Below are 17,252 nucleotides of genomic sequence, written 5' to 3' on the forward strand. Positions count from 1 at the left end.
TTTTTGCTGTCCTCTAAATTGCGAGAGATATGACTCTCTATTTACAAATTCACACAGTTTCCTTCACAAGAGACTAAGATTATTATTGCGAGAATCCACGGCATGTTATAATAAAGTAGGCGGTGTGGATGTTCTCAAATTTATTTTACTAAAACATGCCTTTTTGACTACTAATTATAATGGTACTATTCTTTTTTTTTTTTCCCCTGTATAATGTGAAGATTAGTCATGACAGGTGTTTTTTTCCTCCTCGGGAAGTAAAGGAAATCCATACCTTAATTAATACAGTAAGAAGATAATTACTATGCTTAAGTGATGAGGACTCAGGCAGCTCTCTGTTGAGAAGCTATTTATTTCTCTTTCTTTTCATTCAGTTCATCTACAAGAATTTTTTAGATATGCGTCGCTCTTTATGCCAGTTAACAAAGTCATGCAGTACAACTGGAGATATATGCAACTACCACAACAAACAGGGAGAAAGCTTATGAAATATGTCTTTGTGTTTGCAGAAGGGAGGCCATGTATCTATTTTTTTCTCTCTCACCTCCTCTTCATCTCTCAGTCTTTGAAATCTTCTAAGCCCTCACAAAAGCATTTTCTGTATGATTTACAGGCTCAAATTTATGTCTTATCAACATTTAACCTCAGTTTCTCTATACAAGTGGGAGGATACACTTTTTTGACAGCCAGCAAATGAGGATGGATGGCTCTGGAAGTGAACACCCTTGCTGCAGGTGCTGTTATTTGCAGCGAGCACTTCTCTTTCATAAATACACAATGCTTCTGCAGAGAACTAAAAGATGTTGACCAAAACAGTCTTGCCAGCACTGTCTTGGCAATTCCCTGTGGTAGCTTTAACAGTGCTTCTGACCAGCTACACATTAACAGTTAGGGTTTTTTTTAATCACTGCATGCACTATTTCAATTTGTTAGGCAGTTAGGAGAATGAGTAAAAACTTTCAATACTTGACTCCTGTGCTTTGTCATTTTCCAGGTTACAATTATTAATCAGGAGTCGTCCTCAATCATCACATGCACAAGTAATTATTCCAAGTTTTGACTATTAAATAATAACCAAGAAACACATTTCTTTCCATTTCCATGGATAGTTTCACCTTTTTATAAAAATAATGAGACATCTACAAAAATACATAATTTTTTTAAAAAAAATTACCATTAAAAAAAGCAACATGGTATTTCTATCTCCTGTTCTATTCACATGATACAGTCCTTACACAGAGATGAAACTCTACAGAATTTACTATGAAAATTTGTCTTTTTTTCACCATTTGTATTTCTAATACTGAGGAAATGTTGGGTCAATTTTACTGGCCCAAGCCATGAGCCCTCCTTTAATATCCTTAGCTAACACAGAACCAAATTCTTTGACAGGTAACTCTTGCAGAATTCTTACAGCCTTTTGAGAATCATTTCCTAATTTGCAAACAACATATACAGGAAAAGATGTCTGGCCATTAGTTCTCTGTTTTTCTTCATAAATTCTTTTTTCTAAATATTCCAGATACTCTTCATCTTTTTCTTCTAATTTACTCAAAGGAACATGGATGGCATGTACCAGGCGACAGATATCCACTTCTACCTGCGGACGGACATCTAACAATACATGAGGAACTTGCTCATCCAACAGTTTTTTGTATTCCTCAACAGATATCCTGTCTTTACTGGACAGCAGATGTAAAGTCCTACACTTGTCTGTTGCAGAAGAACCACAAAATGCTTCATAATCCTGTAGGCAGGTGACAGATGGATTGTCACCACAAACAGCACAGTCTGGTTTCTTTGGTCTTAACTTGATGTTGCGAAATCTCCCTTCATGGGCATCAAACATCAGCATGAACTGACTGAAGGAGGAACCCATTCCTGAAGCGATCTTCAGCACTTCCAAGGCCTGGATGCACCCCATGATGCCTGGCACAACACCCAGCACTCCTCCATCTGCACAGTTAGTCACCGTCTCTGGCGGAGGGGGCTTGGGGAAGAGACACCTGTAGCAGGGTCCTCCCTGGTAGTTGTACACAACCAGCTGCCCCTCCAGCCGGAGGGCACTGCCAGACACCAGGGGTTTCCCAGCCAGGACACAGGCATCATTCACCAAATACCTGGTGGGGACGTTGTCAGAGCAGTCGGCGATGACGTCGTACTGCCGCACCAGCTCTAGGGCAGTGTGAGGGCTCAGGGCGCCGCAGTAGGGCACGTACTGCACCGTGGAGTTCAGCAGCCGCAGGGCTGCGGCGGCAGATACGGCCTTGGGGAACCCTCGGCGGGCCTCCCCGTGCAGCACCTGCCGGTGCAGGTTGCTCGTCTCCACCACGTCATGATCCACCAGGCCTAGGCGGCCGACACCGGCGGCTGCCAGGTACTGGGCCAGGGGACAGCCCAGGCCGCCGCAGCCCACCACTAGCACGGAGGAGCGGGCCAGGAGCAGCTGCCCCCGCACGCCCAGCTCAGGCAGCACCAGCTGCCGGCTGTACCGCAGGATGTCGGCCGGGCTCAGAGAGGCCTGCGCGGGCAGAGGGGGGAGCTCGCAAGGGAAGGCGGCGGCACACTCCTCGACGACCCCACCGTCGCCCGCAGCCCCTCCCGCCAGGACGGCGGCCAGCCGCTCGCGTAAGCCGCGCAGCTCCTGCTCCCGCTGGCTGATCTCAGCGCACAACCGCGCCGCCTCCCCGCCGCCCGCCATGGCCGAGGGGACAGAGCACGAGACCGCGCGTCACTTCCGCTTCCGGCCGGCTGCCCCCCGCGCTCCGGCGGTTCCGGCCGCACCGCGGGCGCTGATTGGCTGTGGCGCGTCCCCGCCCCTTCCGCGTGCGTCAGCGCGCCGACATGGCGGCCGGCGGCGCCGACAAGTTCTCGGTGCTGCTGCCCACCTACAATGAGCGGGAGAACCTGCCCCTCGTCGTCTGGCTCCTGGCGCGCACCTTCCAGGAGAGGTACCGGCCGCGGCGGGAGGGGGTGTCGGGGCCGGGGGGCGAGGGCTCCGGGGTCCCTGAGCGGGCTGGTGTTGAGCTCCGTCCATCCGCCTGGGCCGGCCGCGGGCCGCCGCTCGGAGGGAGGGAGGGAACCGGCGGCCCCTTTGCGAGGGGAGGCAGCTCTCGGAGCTGTAGAGAAAAGGTGGTGGATGAGCACGGACCGAAAGTGCCCCCTCGGGCGGAGCTGCCAGCTGGTACGGAACGGGCTCGGAGCGGGCTAAACGCTCGGTGTGAGCTGTGATGGAGAAGTTGCTAACAGCCATCGGTAGAGCTCGGAAATACGTAACATCTACAAAGTGACGTCTGAATTTAGCAAGGCAGTAACGTTACCCGTGCTGTGAAGCATATAACGCTTCTCACCAGTGATGGAGGGTGCGTAGCCGAGTGGACCTAACCCGCAGTGAAGAGTGCAGCTCTTCCCCGAGGTTAATTAGGGGAACCAAATTAGTCTCATCAGAGGTCTCGCATGTGCTCTAGTCAGTTCTGCACCAACTCCTAGAGAAAGCATTGCCAGCTGAAAGCACAAAGGTGGTTTTAGATTTTCGTCTTTCACAGTCACAAGGCTAGAACTGAATGCTGTGGTAACGCTGGATAATGATGAGGTTGGTGTTCCTGCCGGGGGCTGTGAAGCGGTGACATTGAGTCACGTTTTATCCCTACAAGCGTAGTCTTACAGCTATGAGAATAACTATAGCATGTATCTCTAACTGTCAGAACATCACTTTGTATCCTGTTCTTCAGGTTCGTGCCTTTCAAAATGACATAGGTAGTGAAACTGGGTTTTCCATTTGTTCATTTAAAAATTTTCATTTCAGTGGAAACAATTTTGAAATTATCATCATAGATGATGGAAGCCCAGATGGGACACAGGAAATTGCTGAACAATTGCAAAAGATATATGGATCAGATAAAATAGTGAGTTGTATGTTTTGTTGCTTGTTTTTTCATTTTTATTGTATTGGAAGGTACTTGAAGTCCTTAGAAAAACTGGAACAGAGTCCCTGGATTTTGCACTTTCTTTACATCATTAAACAAGTTATTTAAGTTTTGTGCACCACTTTAGACAAATGTAAAATTACAATAGTCGTGCAGCTGCTTAGCAGCATTATGAACTAATATGTAGAATCGTGAGTTAATATTTGAAAAATGTTTTCAGTGCTTTCTGCATTGCTGTGTGCTATTGAGTAATGAACAGTGGTTGTTAGTGTAGTTTGTTAGCCTGAGGGAGAGATGAGGTTTGGATAAACTAATTTCATTTTAAGTGACTGCAGTAATAGGGAAATTGAAGAGATGAAAGCTAGTCTGGTCTTGTGATTTATTTTTAATGTGTAGTTGCATTCCTCAATAAAAGGACTTTTTTTCCACTCAAGCGTAATATAGTAAAAAGAAGAATTACATGGAGGCACCACCATCAGCTCACATTTGTATTACTGCAGAAATGTAAATCAGCTGTGATTTCTCATTAGGTCAATTTTCGTTGTTTGCTGCTTAGTTTTGTTTTGTTGTTTTTTTACCTGAAATTCTTTTCTTTGTTTCCTGAGCAAAATCATTGTTCTGATTTGTGCTTAGGAGTCGTCACCCAAATAACTCCATGGGGCTTCTCGCTTACTACATTATGCTTACTGAACGTGGTATGGAGTTGACTTAATGAGAGGCCAACATGTTCAAGGAAGTAGATGAGGAATCAAAGTGATTTTTCTTTTTATATGTTCAAATTTAACTATTTATTAAAGGAAAAAAAAAAAATCTATGGGAAAAAGACCCAGAAAGTGAAATAACAAGTTGGCAGAAGCACTAATGATTACAAACTCTGTCATATCCACGTCCTCTGAATTACAGTACTTATGGCCTCCCAGATACTGCATCAAAATTAGCTAAGATTTAAAAGTCAGATTTAAAATTTGTTTCTGAAGTGTGTTTAGATGACTGCTTAAATATCTGCCCTCCCCAAATGCTGACTTATATCAAAGGCACTTCAGGAAGAGTTAAATTGCTGTCACGATGATCTAAAAGTTAGATTCCTCTTTTGCTAGTGGTGGTGCCCCCATCTCCCTCTGCTCTTCGTATGGCCCTGCAGGAGCTGAGGATACTTGGCACAGGTCTAAAGCTTGGTCACTCATGTTCTGAAAGATTAACATTATTGTTACGTGGTCATTATTCATGGGTTAGATCTGTATGCACATTAAAATCTTGACATTTATATTCAGTACTAAAAGTATGCTAAATCACTTTGGGGAAACTTGCTAAAATACTCAGTGTTTGTCATTCCTTAAAAGTAATTGTGCTGGGGAGACTGTTGTTCAGATTTAGAAATGTATTTCAGATAGCGGAATTTGAAGAAATCCTTTAGTTACTAAGATGGTGCTTTTAATTTTGTTTGTTCCTGCAGAACTACTCAGTAAAGCTCAAAGGGGTTTGTTTTTAAATATGACCTGATCAAATACCTCTTTAATATAATGATTTGTTTCTCCGTTATTTTGACAGATAAACGTATTTTTCTGTATTATCTAGGTTTTGAAGAATGACAAGTAAATTTTAAAATATGTTTATACCTTGAAAACAGTGAATTTTAAGGTGTCACTAAAATTAATTTAAAAACGTACTTCAAGTAATAGATGTATATTTTAATATATTCTGCAGCTTCTAAGACCCAGAGCAAGAAAGTTGGGCCTCGGTAAGTCCTTATTAACTCTGGTTACTGCTAAAAAAATCTGCTGTGTTTTTTGATTGATTCTAGTGTGTAAAGCTCCAGAAAAAAATCACAGTAAAGCCCAAAAGCAGAAAGAGATGTTTTCATCAAGTTTTTTGTAAGCGAACAAGCTTAAAAACCTGTGCTGGTTTTGGCTGGGATAGAGTTAATTTTCTTCAGAGCAGCTGGTAAAAATCACAGAGTATTTGTAACAAGTTCCTGAGAACCTCAAACCTGAAAACTGTGGTTGCTGAAATTCTATATAACTGTGTTTTCCTGCTAACATGCTGCTTCTCTGTCTCTCATACGGCATTCACTGATTACAGAATGAGGGGTCTAGGTTTGTAAGAAGTTGCATTTTTTTTCTCAGAGTAGCTGCTGTATATGTGCAGAACCCACTGATCCAGAGGGGGCAGTGGTTCTTTCTGTGCAATCTACCCGTGTGCAGGATGCTTCAAAAATTGGACAACAGTTTGTGTAATCTCTAGAGAAGGCTGGGATGTTTTTCTGACATGTATTTGGACAGACCTCTTCACCATTAACCCATTTCAGTGTGAATTATGACTATAGTTAAATAAAAATACATCTGACATGTTCAGCACTCAAACTGCTAAAGTATTGTCTCGCCTGTTAACTAACATGTGTATTGAAGGTTTTGAAGTACGCTGCAAAAGTTACTAGTGTTTCAGAAATCTCACGAATTCAGGAGCCAATCTTGTACCACTGACATTGATCATTAAAATCTGCAGGAAATGATGCAGGACTGCAATTTTATATCTTTGATGCCATATTTCACAGAATATGTAAATCAAGTTTGTAATTATTTGCTTTAAAAAAAAAAGGCAGATATCCTAGGAAGTTATAAATGACCTTAAAACTTGTAGTATGGAAGCTGTCCTAAAATGAAGTGGAGATATTTTCATCTGTTAAGACTCATATTGTATCCTTATCCCTCCTCTCTTATAATAGGAATGGAGAAAATGATAAAGTGCAATACCTTGTTTGATTTATTGTTAATTGGTATCTGCCTTTCTTGCTAAATGTCTTGGCAACCCCCCACTTCCATGTGCTGGTAAAACATTTGGGGTGTCTTGTGTACTGAGTACTGCAGCTAATTTCTCCAGTCCACTGAACAAAAATAAAATTCTAATTTTGATATTGAATTGTCTATTTAAATTCACCTTTCTATACTTTTTTCTACATCTCTCATTTACGTAAGAAACTCCAAAAAGCTTACATACATATCTTTTATTTTTGTTTGCTGCCTTTTTCATCCTTTGTCCTAATTTGACCAGTATTATGGATTAGAACTGACTGAATTTAAATTTTTTGTGTACCATATCTACTGATCATGTACAGTATACAAATCTGTGGCACTCCTACTGTGTAACTTTGCAAACATGGAAAAAGAAAGACAGGTTGTTCATTAACCAGGAGTTTAGTTTCCTGTGAAAGTGCCTGCTAAGGATATCAGTTGAGAGACTTTTGTCCTCAGTTTTATCTATTCCTTGTGAAGTTAACAGAAAGGCTCAAGAGTAATTTGGATCAGTGAAGAGTATATGCCAGTTTTTAATCTCTGTTGTGCTGCTGTACTGCCCTTGGAAGCAGTGCCATCTTTGAACAATATGACTTGGATCAGGAATTTGCACTGTTGAGGAAAACTGTAATAGCAAAACTTGTTCCAGCTCTTACCAGGATAGCTGGATGTTCATACAGAATGAATAAAATGCAGCAAAGTCTAAAGTAAGGAGAAAAAAAAAAAAGGCTATCTTAAGATTAGGTATCGGAATGTGGTTCATGGTGTCAGGGAGGACAAACCATAATCTATATTCCACTAAGAGTAAAAGTTGAGTCTAGAAATTAGGTTGTTTTAACTATCAGTGATTATTTTGTTGTTTGTGCCCTATTTTCAGTTTTCTGTGGCTCCTAAGTGCCTATGGCATTTCTGAAAATGATATTTCAAATAGTGACCCACTTACCAAGTCATGTTTCTCTGTGCATTTCTAGTGCAGTAAGGTTTACCAGGGTTTTATATTTATAAAATCTAGTGTTGAAATTGTAGGGAAAAGGAGAAATAATTTTAATGCTTGATCACTGATACATATCACTTTAAAATAAATTCTAGTTTTTAGTGGATCCTTTTCTAGTAGAGATTTTAGAAAATAAATGAAGACTGTGGCTAGAAGACTGCATGTGTTAAAATAGTGATGGAAGTTATTTCTGTACTGTTTTCATCAGGCACCGCTTATATTCATGGAATGAAGCATGCCACTGGGAATTTTATTGTGATTATGGATGCTGACCTCTCTCACCATGTAAGTCTCTATTCTATGCACTGTGGTTTTAATCTGTTATAGTTAAATTTTCATTGATTTTTTTTTTTTTTTTACCCTCACCCCTGTCTCTTTTCTGATCTGTTTTCCTTCCATTTCAGCCCAAATTTATTCCAGAGTTTATCAGGTAAGTGCTGATTGTAGTGTGAGAGAATGACTTCTGAACATTTATTGTTGTGTAGTAATACTTGGAACCTTTATACTCTTGTATAGCTATCTAGCTGTAGTAAGAAAATTGGCAAGGCAAGAATTCAAACAAAAGGATTGGACCTCATTAGATTTGTCCCAGAATCATCCAGAAGAATAATTAGTTCCTAAAATCCCCAAGTTTAAAGTAACAGAGAGCACGTGTGGCAAAGTACTTCCCTTCTTTGTAGTGGCTGTTCAGCTTTGAAGAAGGTATCTATAAATGTCATCTTCTAATCATTTCATCATGTGTGCATGTAGGGATATTGAATAGTGGACCATGTCCTCAACTATTGATGAAATACTTCTCTCCCCTTTTGCCTACCTCCCTGGAACATTTCAATTTGTGAGAAATGGTCAACAGGCATTATGTTGGAGGCAAAGGGTAGCAGTCGGTGTAATTGTCAACTTTCTTGCTTAGTAGTACTCGAGGCCTAAGATTTTAGATAATGTTTTGCAGCAGTCAGGCATGGTATGCACTAAGGATAGTTCCAGGCTTTTTTTTTTCCTTGCTATGGGTTTGTGTAACTTAAATATTTAAATCTGTATTTAAAATCATTCTGTCTTTTATACTAGAGAGAGGCTTTAAAAATGCATAAGTCGGTCTTTATAAATTATTTATGAAGTAGTCTATGAGATTGTGACATAGTTGGTAAAAGATAATCATAAGATTCCCTGAAGTAGCTCTTTATAAGAGAACAATTAACAGATTTTTAAATGCATAATGCTTATTAGCACCGTAACTATCGCTTTCCTCTTCTCTGCTTATTTTTTCAAAGGTTTGTAAAAACACAGATTTTTGTGCTAAAAGTGATTGTTCTTATTTTGAAGTTTGTACTACCTTTATAGAAATATTCCTCCTGTTTTTCTGATAAACCCAATTGCTTACAGAAAGCAGAAAGAAGGCAATTTTGATATTGTATCTGGAACAAGATATAAAGGAAATGGAGGAGTATATGGCTGGGATTTGAAAAGAAAATTAATCAGGTTAGTATTTTTCTAGATATTTACACTTAAATTTCTTATTTAGAAATAATAATTCCAAGTGCTCAACGCAATCTGTATGAGCTGAATTGAGTCTTTAGTCGATAGTACTGGGTACTGCAAAATTATAATTAATAATAGAAACATGCATGATTTGCATATTCTTTGGTTAAAACCCACCAAGAAAGAATGTAATGATATGACTGAGCTTGAGAAATGAGTTGGAACAGTGGAGAAATCTGCATAACATCAGGTTGGGACAGTCTTTCAGCTTCCTTATCCAAAGAATGAGCTGGGACTGACACTTTTGTCAAGTTTAAAAGATGTTAGTTAGCTTTAATGGCTGTAACGGTCCTTTCCCTAAACAGTAAATCACTTGCTAAACCCCTCTGTTGACACTCTGATTTGTCATAAGTTAAAAATTATCTGGCACGATCAATGTCAATAAATCATTACTTACACCTTACTGGAAAACAGTTACAGTGAACACTAGGGAGAGGTTTCACCCAAAAGCAAAGAGGAAAATTCTGTCAAGGTCATATAAACATATAGAGGCTGGCATCTCAGGTTTACAGGGATTTAGAGATTTTTAAGGAGGTAATTGACAAATTTCTGCATAGTCTTTCTTACACCTGATTTAAGATAATAGGCATAAGCCTATTTATAGCTGACTTATATGTTACTGTAAAAAGAAGCTGTGTTACCAGTCTGATCTGGAGGTGGTATCACAGGGGCTGTATTTGGATTTCTCATGGTTTTTAATGACTGGAATAAGTGCTCATCTTTTTGTGAATCTAAATAAAATACACACCCCAATAAAGAAGAGCTAAGTAGACATTACAAAGGAATCTTTTTCCATCGTACTGGACAAGTGAAGGACTTGCACATCTTACCAGTGTGTAATACAGCCCTCAGCAAGATGCTAATGACTGGCTTTTTGGTTTCACAATATTTTTCATCAGTGGAGCTTATCCTCATCATACTATAAAAGCAGTGTAAACCAAAACTGAACCTTGATTTTTCTAAATCCAGATCTCACATTTGTCCAGGAAGCGTTTTTATCCTCTGCTTACAGTGAATGTTAGAAGAAAAATGTTGGTTTGATTGTTGTAAAATTTCTTTTTGTATTGTATTAGTGTGTAGTTGTACCGATGGTCCTACCATAAAGAACCAGACTGTAAACCTGATTTCTAAAAATCATTATTTTCTCCTTCATAGAGAAGTTCAGTAATCTACTAATCATCTACACTTGAAAAAATGCTGGGTTTTGATTTCAAGATTCTATGATTCTGTGACTTATTAGTCAAATCTAGCAGTGAAAACATTAGAAATACAATTGTTTCATATTAAGCAATAAAAGGTTTCTCTTTTTTGCTAGTAGGATGATATTTACTTATTTTCTAGAAATTTTGCTTGATCTTTCAGAATTGTGTACTGAGCAATTTTGACATTCATGTTTTCTTTCACAGTCGTGGTGCCAATTTTCTAACTCAGGTTTTGCTGAGACCAGGCGCATCAGATTTAACAGGGAGTTTCAGGTATGGGTTTGGTTTGCAATTCTTAAAGTTTATTTGAAGTTAAGACACTGCTGAACAAGGAACTGGAGTAAGAACAGACCTTCTTTACTGAGGACTATGAAATCTGTTTGGAAGGGGTGTAAGAAATAGTAGACTAGATTGCAAGAATTGTTGTTCCTATGACTTTGTTAAAGATTTTTTAAAATAGTAATGATATGAGTGAGTGATGACAGTTAAGATTCCTACACACTGTCTTGATTTCTGAGGTTCAGAAATTGTGCTTCAGGTTTCATTTTCTTTGTAATCATTTACAGGTTATACAGAAAAGAAGTCTTACAGAAACTAATGGAAAAATGTGTTTCTAAAGGCTACGTCTTCCAGATGGAGATGATTGTTCGGGCTAGACAGTTAGGATATTCTATTGGAGAGGTATAGTAAAAGTTTTGATGAGTATATTGTGCTTTCATTTAAATGTAGCTACAGATTACTGGCAGCATAGGAAATTTTGTGCACTTCCAAGAAGCAGCAAGATTTGTCAAATTGATATAAAGAAATTACGTATGTAGAACTCTGTTTTTCCAACTTTTCCAGGTGAATACCAGATCTGAAATTCCAGTTACTCCCCTGGCTGATAGGCTTCTCAGATCCTTCCCTCTTTCTGTTGCTGCTTCTTTAGCTGCGTACAATTTTACAAGGTTCTTCAAAGGAGGGAAAGAAGTCAAAATAGACCATGAAGCTGCTCTGAGCCTTTTCTTTTGGCCTTCATATTGTACACACGTCTCTAGTTAGGTCTTTTCAAATCATTTTGTTTTCTCCAGCAACCTGATTGTATTTCAGATTTATTCTGTTCTGTCATTTATTGCCTAGGTATTTTCCAACTTTCCAGCTATCACAACTTTCCTTTTCTGAACTCTTTGAATGTACTGTCTACAATCATCGAAAAAGAACTCCAAACAGTTGTTAGATCCTATATTTCCAGCAGTCTGATTGCTGTCTTTTGTATCTCACTGAATTGCTCTTGCTGGTGTCTTTAAAGATGATTCACTGGAATTTCCTCTGCAGCCAAATCTCAGAACCAGTTCTTCATCATCATTTTCATGACTCTGAATTGTCAGAGAATTCTGTGGCTGGTACTTCTCTCTCTAAACCTAATGTATTGCATTTCCCCATCAACATCGGGTAGAGTATTTCCACACAGTAAAGCAAGCTCTTCTACCTTTCTTACTTACGGAGCAACAACACTATACTGCCTGTAGCTGGGGTTTGATCCTAATTTCTTTGGTCTTCGCATCCAGCTGCATTCACGTACTGCTTTCTAATGTTGCTGAATTAAATCCTCACCTGTCTATACATCCAGCTACTGAAACCTAGGGTGAGATGAGGTTTTATTTACTATACATTTTTAAAACAGTAAAATATATTTCTCTGGCTTTAAAAAATGCAATCTTGTGTTGCTTATACTTCTTCAGGCTGCTGCTGCAAATACCTTTTTTCTGCCTATTACTTGATCCCACCACTCATTTATTTACATGCCTCTACTGGTTGCATAGTATCAAATATAAGATATTTGTCTTACAGTTCAAAGCCTGATGGACAGTCTTCCCTAGGCCTATTGTCTCCCAGTCAGTGTTGAGACATGGGCCAGTTAGGCCATCCTCCACGATTCATCTGTTACGTTCTCAAGTAAGCATCTTCTTCCCTCCTCCTTTGGTTTCTCACATGTGGGAAGAGTTGTCTCTAACATCTGAAAAGCTGCTTCATTATTCTGCTTCAGCCTTGTCCTTAAGATGTCCGTTGTGATATCTGTAACAAACTTGACAGCGTTCAGATCACTGACACATACCTATAAATAAGACTATTGTATTTTTACTGTTCTGTGTATCATCTCTATATTGTAACTTTCTGGGACAGGACAATTTTCCATTACATTTCAAGCACACTGATACAGTAATTCCTGATCAATACTTAGGATCTTTATATATTTTATAATTTTCCAAATAGCAATACAGAGATTCCAGAAGAGGTGACACTTGCACATCTCGTTCCTGGTTTGTGGGTGCTGCAGCTCTGCAGGCAGAATAGTTTTTATGGAGTTGTAGAATGTAGGTACAGTTGTGAGGGAAAAATATTTCTTAAGCAAAGTTGAAAATGAAGATTGAGACCTGCCAGTCTAAAAGGCACAAATGGATAATGAGATGAACGGACACAAGCTATACCTGTATAGTCTTGTACGCAGCTCTGTTTCATTTTGCCATACTTTACCACGTGTGAAATGTACCACAGTGCACAGAATACACCCTTTTGGAAATGCTTCCTTTAAGACTAATGATAGAACTTCTTATGCTAGGAAGGCAAAGTCCAGAAACAACACAAGTAGTTAATTCCTATACTGAAGGGAAAGACTGGATACCTCCTATTAGATGAGATACTAACCATTCTTTCATCACTGGTCAGGAAATGTCGCTTCTGACGTCCTGCACTGACTACACCTTCAGTGATTTCTATCCATGCCCTGTAGATCAGCTGTCTGTAGTTGCCAGGATACTTACTGGGATCATCAAAGGGACCCTACTAAGAAAGCCAGAGTCATTGTTGAGTCTATCTGCATGCCTTTTTAGGTATCTTCTTACCTTCTTCTTGCCCTGGGTTCTCTTCTACCATGGACTGATGTGCTAGAATTGTGAGAAATCCTCTGTCCTGGCACAGATGCAAGGGTGTGGTGGGTTTTTTTGTGTTCCACTTGCCAGATGATTTCTGGTTGAAACTGCCAGCAGAATATTAAGCCAATTTTTTAATGACTTCTACAAATGCAATTCTTTATTTTAGCCCCTGAAGTATTTCTGTTTTGCATTCAAACATATATGGAAGTTCTTGAATGTTCTAATACAGCGTTGGCAGAATGTCCTGTCATATGTCATTACTGAAAAGCAGTATGTTCCTAACACTTTATGAGTAGTGAATTAATCTGATCAGTATGATCACTACAGTGGGGAAACCAAAATTAGTGTTTTAAATGCCTTTTAATCCTGTAAATAATCTATAAAATGGTCAAAGACTGATAAAGACAAGTGTTGCTTGTAAAATATGCACTAACTGCCACGTTCAGATGTCATCTTCCAGCCAGTGGTGAGGCTGAGCAGAATGCTGTTTCATGGTAGTGGGAGATTTTTGCATTCCTAAGGTATTGAATTTAGCTAACAAGGAAAGTGGTGAAGGTTCATTTTAAGCCCCAAGGCTTTTAGTACTTAAGCTATTAAGTTTGTTCTGACTGGTGTATCATCCAGCCACTGAGTAATGTCTTTGGATCGTCTTTAAAGGTGATAAACCAAATAATTTCGTGCTCCCCAGCTGTGGGGCATCATTAAAGCCACTGGTAGGAACAACTGATACAAGGGAAGCCAATCCCCTGTCTAAACATGTTGTAGTTCAAAGGCCATTCTTTTGTTTGCAGAATTTCTGATTATTTAGGTTTTGAACCTTAAAAATAGTTTTGCTTGTTTCAACAGGTTCCTATTTCATTTGTGGACCGTGTCTATGGAGAATCTAAACTGGGAGGCAACGAAATAGTCTCCTTCTTAAAGGGACTCTTGACCTTGTTTGCTACAACATGATAGTTTATCCTAAGTTAACTTTTTTAGAAAAACATTTTCTGACATCTGTGTGGTTTTTAATATATAATAGTAGAAGCTTGATAATTTGTGTGGTGACCAGAAGACCTGCTATAAATTAACAATTAAATGAACCACCAATGATAAACTAAACATACTGTATCCCAAAATGCTCCTTCAAAATAAATGAACTGTATGTTAAACTAAAAGCTAATAAAGACTAATTCTCTATTCTATTTTTGTAAAAATAATGACATCTTAATAAAGAATACAAAGCTAAATGATCTTTTGCATTTAGAAATGAATTGTTATTCAGCAGAAGCTAAAGATGACTTTGAAATAGACAAGCAAGGACATTAAAAAAAAGTAGAGTATTTATCTTTGTTCTGTGGTTTGCAGATAGTATTTTAAACATATGCCAATTAGTTCCCATTCTTTCGTCAGCACATATGTATATGTATCTTAAAGCAGATATATAGAAGAGTTTCTCCAGAACTGATAATAGCTTGTGTAGTTTAAGAGGAAATACAGATGAGTACAGTGATTTGTTCTGTGTAAAATTGTTCCTAAACTGGAAAGAAGGAATATTCTTTGGATAAGAAAGAGAATCGTATGTGTGGAATAACTTTGTATTTTGTGTTTGTCCAGAAGCAGATGAATTCCCTTTTCCTAATTTCTTTAGAAACTAAACATTCTAAAATCTATAAAACGAGTATGTCATCTCACCCAACTTTAGGGTGTCGGAAGACCCAATCCACCTCACTAAAGACATCTGAATTTTTTTTTCTTATGTTAAGTAACAGTTTGCAATGTAAAAACTGTGTTTGTTCCAGATCCTGATGAACGAAATACAGATTAGTAGTATTTTTGGTTTCACTGTTAGATATAACCAGAACTCGGAAATTAAGCCCTTGCAATCAAATATGCACCTGGGGTGAAGGGGGGAGGAGTAAGCAGGAGGATTACATTATTCTGTCTTTATATATGTGTGTGTGTATATATATATATGAAAAGTATGTCCTTATTTGGGGGGGGTGGGGGGGTAGTTCTTTGGGTATCTGTATCAGAAAATTAATGGTAAGAGGAGAAGCAACAAATGTCTTAAAAATTATGCCTATTTGGCTTTTGTTTGCATTCCTTTAGTACACTAGATACAGTTGTTAATATTAGGAAAAAATTTAGAAAGTCTGAAGATAAATGATAAATTTGTATTTCAGTTACTTATCACACTTGGCGACAAAAATTAAATAGAACTTTAAAACAAAAGCTTACTTTCTAGTGGACTACTTTAGAGATATTCCTTTGTTCTTTAGTGAAGTTGTACAGATTCTGATGTTTTTCTTTTCTGAGTAGTCAGAGCACACATTTCATATTTAATCTGCTTTAAAATAATTTAAAAATGTAGCTGTAGGTGTTGAATCCACCTGTATCTGGATTACAGTGACTTAACTGTACATTTTGTGACATTTGCCTCTACTTTTCCATCGAACTATATATAGTTTCATTTGGTGCAGCCTAATCAGATCTAGTAATACATACAGAAATAAATCTCTGGGTCTGAAGGGCCACTGAAATCTCCAGTGAATAGGTTTCATCTATATGGGTTTCATTTGGAGGTTTCATGGCTAAAATCAACATTTTAAGTTGAAAATAGGTACAAAGTTTTTAATGACCTTATAGTGAGATTTCAGATGTTCATTCAAATTTACATTACTAGAATACAAATAGAGCCTTAGCAAGATTGTATTTTTCTCATACTTTTATGTAACGATATGCAACCGAAGTCCATTATATTTATTACTCATGAGCTAATTGCTGTGAATTAGGGTTTAGCTTTTAGAATCTGCATGACTACTTCTTAATTATGAAAATTACCTGGTAAATTTCCTTCATTTATCTATTTATGTGATTGTGTTTGGAGGAAGGTGCTTTTATATAGATTAGGATCATAATACATAGCACACTTTGTACGCTCCAGTATGTGAAAGTTTGAAATGTGACTGGGCTATATTCAGTTTTTACATAAACAGGTAATATTTCTTATTATGCCGAAAGGTAATGGTATTTAAGTGATCAGGAAAGAAGTGCTGTAAAGAAAGGAAAACAAGTGCTTCATGGCCTCAGGACACAAGTAGATGCTGTACAAGACTCTTTGAAACAAAAGGTCACAAGAGTAAAACTGATTTCAATAGCCTGCACCAAGCTACTTCTAGAAAGCACTAGTGAAAAGAACAAATACATGGATCTAAGAACATATAGGTTTTCCCTGAGTTAGTGAAAAATATATACACATACATATATTTCATAATGTACACCATGTAAACCATCTGGGTTTGTTTCCTAGCATTTAAAAAATGGGACGGGGCTGCGGATAACTTGGTGAAAGTCAAACAAACTTTGAAAAGTTGTCTTACAGTAAGTTTTAAAAACCTGAAGTTCAGAAGGGGTAGCTGTTACCTGTGCATTTGACTCTCTGTGCACTTATAGGGGGGAGAATCATAAAATAGCATTCTGTTAAGTTAAAAAGAAAACAATCTTTGCCCAGAATTGGCCTAAATAACCTCTCCCTTCATCCTTTCCCACATCTTAGCCTGCAGTACTTTCTTTCCAGTGAGTTTTTCCAGTGAGGTGACTAAAAACATCTGGTTCTAAAGTAGTCCCTGTCTTTGAGCACTTGGAACTGGCACTGTAGAACCTCACCAGTACTCAAACAGCATTCCCTACATAGGAAAACATTGCAAAAACAAGCTCTAAGGCTGCATTCTGTCGTTGACCTTTTCTCTTGTGTGCACTGCTGTGAGAGTTCATGAAAAATAAATATTGTAATACTGTAAGTAGTGTTCAGAGCACTAAGAGAGGTCCTTCTTTAGTAAAGCTAATATCTTTTTAGCAAATAATGGGATGAAATAGCCATCACTTACTGTTACTTGAACTGGTTTTGGCTT

The 17,252-nt window shown here is 38.5% G+C and overlaps 2 protein-coding genes across 2 annotated transcripts; one reads left to right on the top strand and one right to left on the bottom strand.

Annotated features, from left to right (window-relative positions):
- Positions 1-332: 332 nt before the first annotated feature.
- On the bottom strand, positions 333-2,722 carry MOCS3 (molybdenum cofactor synthesis 3). The gene has a single exon (XM_074842740.1). The coding sequence runs from the start codon at positions 2,699-2,701 to the stop codon at positions 1,298-1,300; it is 1,404 nt and encodes a 467-aa protein (XP_074698841.1). The 5' UTR covers positions 2,702-2,722; the 3' UTR covers positions 333-1,297.
- A 108-nt stretch (positions 2,723-2,830) lies between these two features.
- Positions 2,831-14,591, top strand: DPM1 (dolichyl-phosphate mannosyltransferase subunit 1, catalytic). The gene is made up of 9 exons (XM_074842742.1): positions 2,831-2,951; positions 3,806-3,905; positions 5,631-5,664; positions 7,918-7,994; positions 8,114-8,139; positions 9,090-9,185; positions 10,652-10,720; positions 11,014-11,128; positions 14,206-14,591. Exons 1-9 carry the CDS (start codon positions 2,845-2,847, stop codon positions 14,308-14,310), a joined length of 729 nt encoding a protein of 242 aa, XP_074698843.1. The 5' UTR covers positions 2,831-2,844; the 3' UTR covers positions 14,311-14,591.
- Positions 14,592-17,252: the final 2,661 nt, after the last annotated feature.

Source organism: Strix aluco, chromosome 17 (genome assembly GCF_031877795.1).
Source record: "Strix aluco isolate bStrAlu1 chromosome 17, bStrAlu1.hap1, whole genome shotgun sequence".
In the NCBI taxonomy this organism is placed as follows: domain Eukaryota; kingdom Metazoa; phylum Chordata; class Aves; order Strigiformes; family Strigidae; genus Strix; species Strix aluco.

What these genes read in the sequence shown, in the direction of transcription:
- MOCS3 (XM_074842740.1), bottom strand. Translation starts at nt 2,701, where the DNA reads ATGGCGGGCGGCGGGGAGGCGGCGCGGTTGTGCGCTGAGATCAGCCAG.
- DPM1 (XM_074842742.1), top strand. Translation starts at nt 2,845, where the DNA reads ATGGCGGCCGGCGGCGCCGACAAGTTCTCGGTGCTGCTGCCCACCTAC. An exon ending in GCGCGCACCTTCCAGGAGAG is followed by an intron (nt 2,952 to 3,805) that starts GTACCGGCCGCG and finishes TTTTCATTTCAG; the next exon opens with TGGAAACAATTTTGAAATTA. An exon ending in TATATGGATCAGATAAAATA is followed by an intron (nt 3,906 to 5,630) that starts GTGAGTTGTATG and finishes TATATTCTGCAG; the next exon opens with CTTCTAAGACCCAGAGCAAG.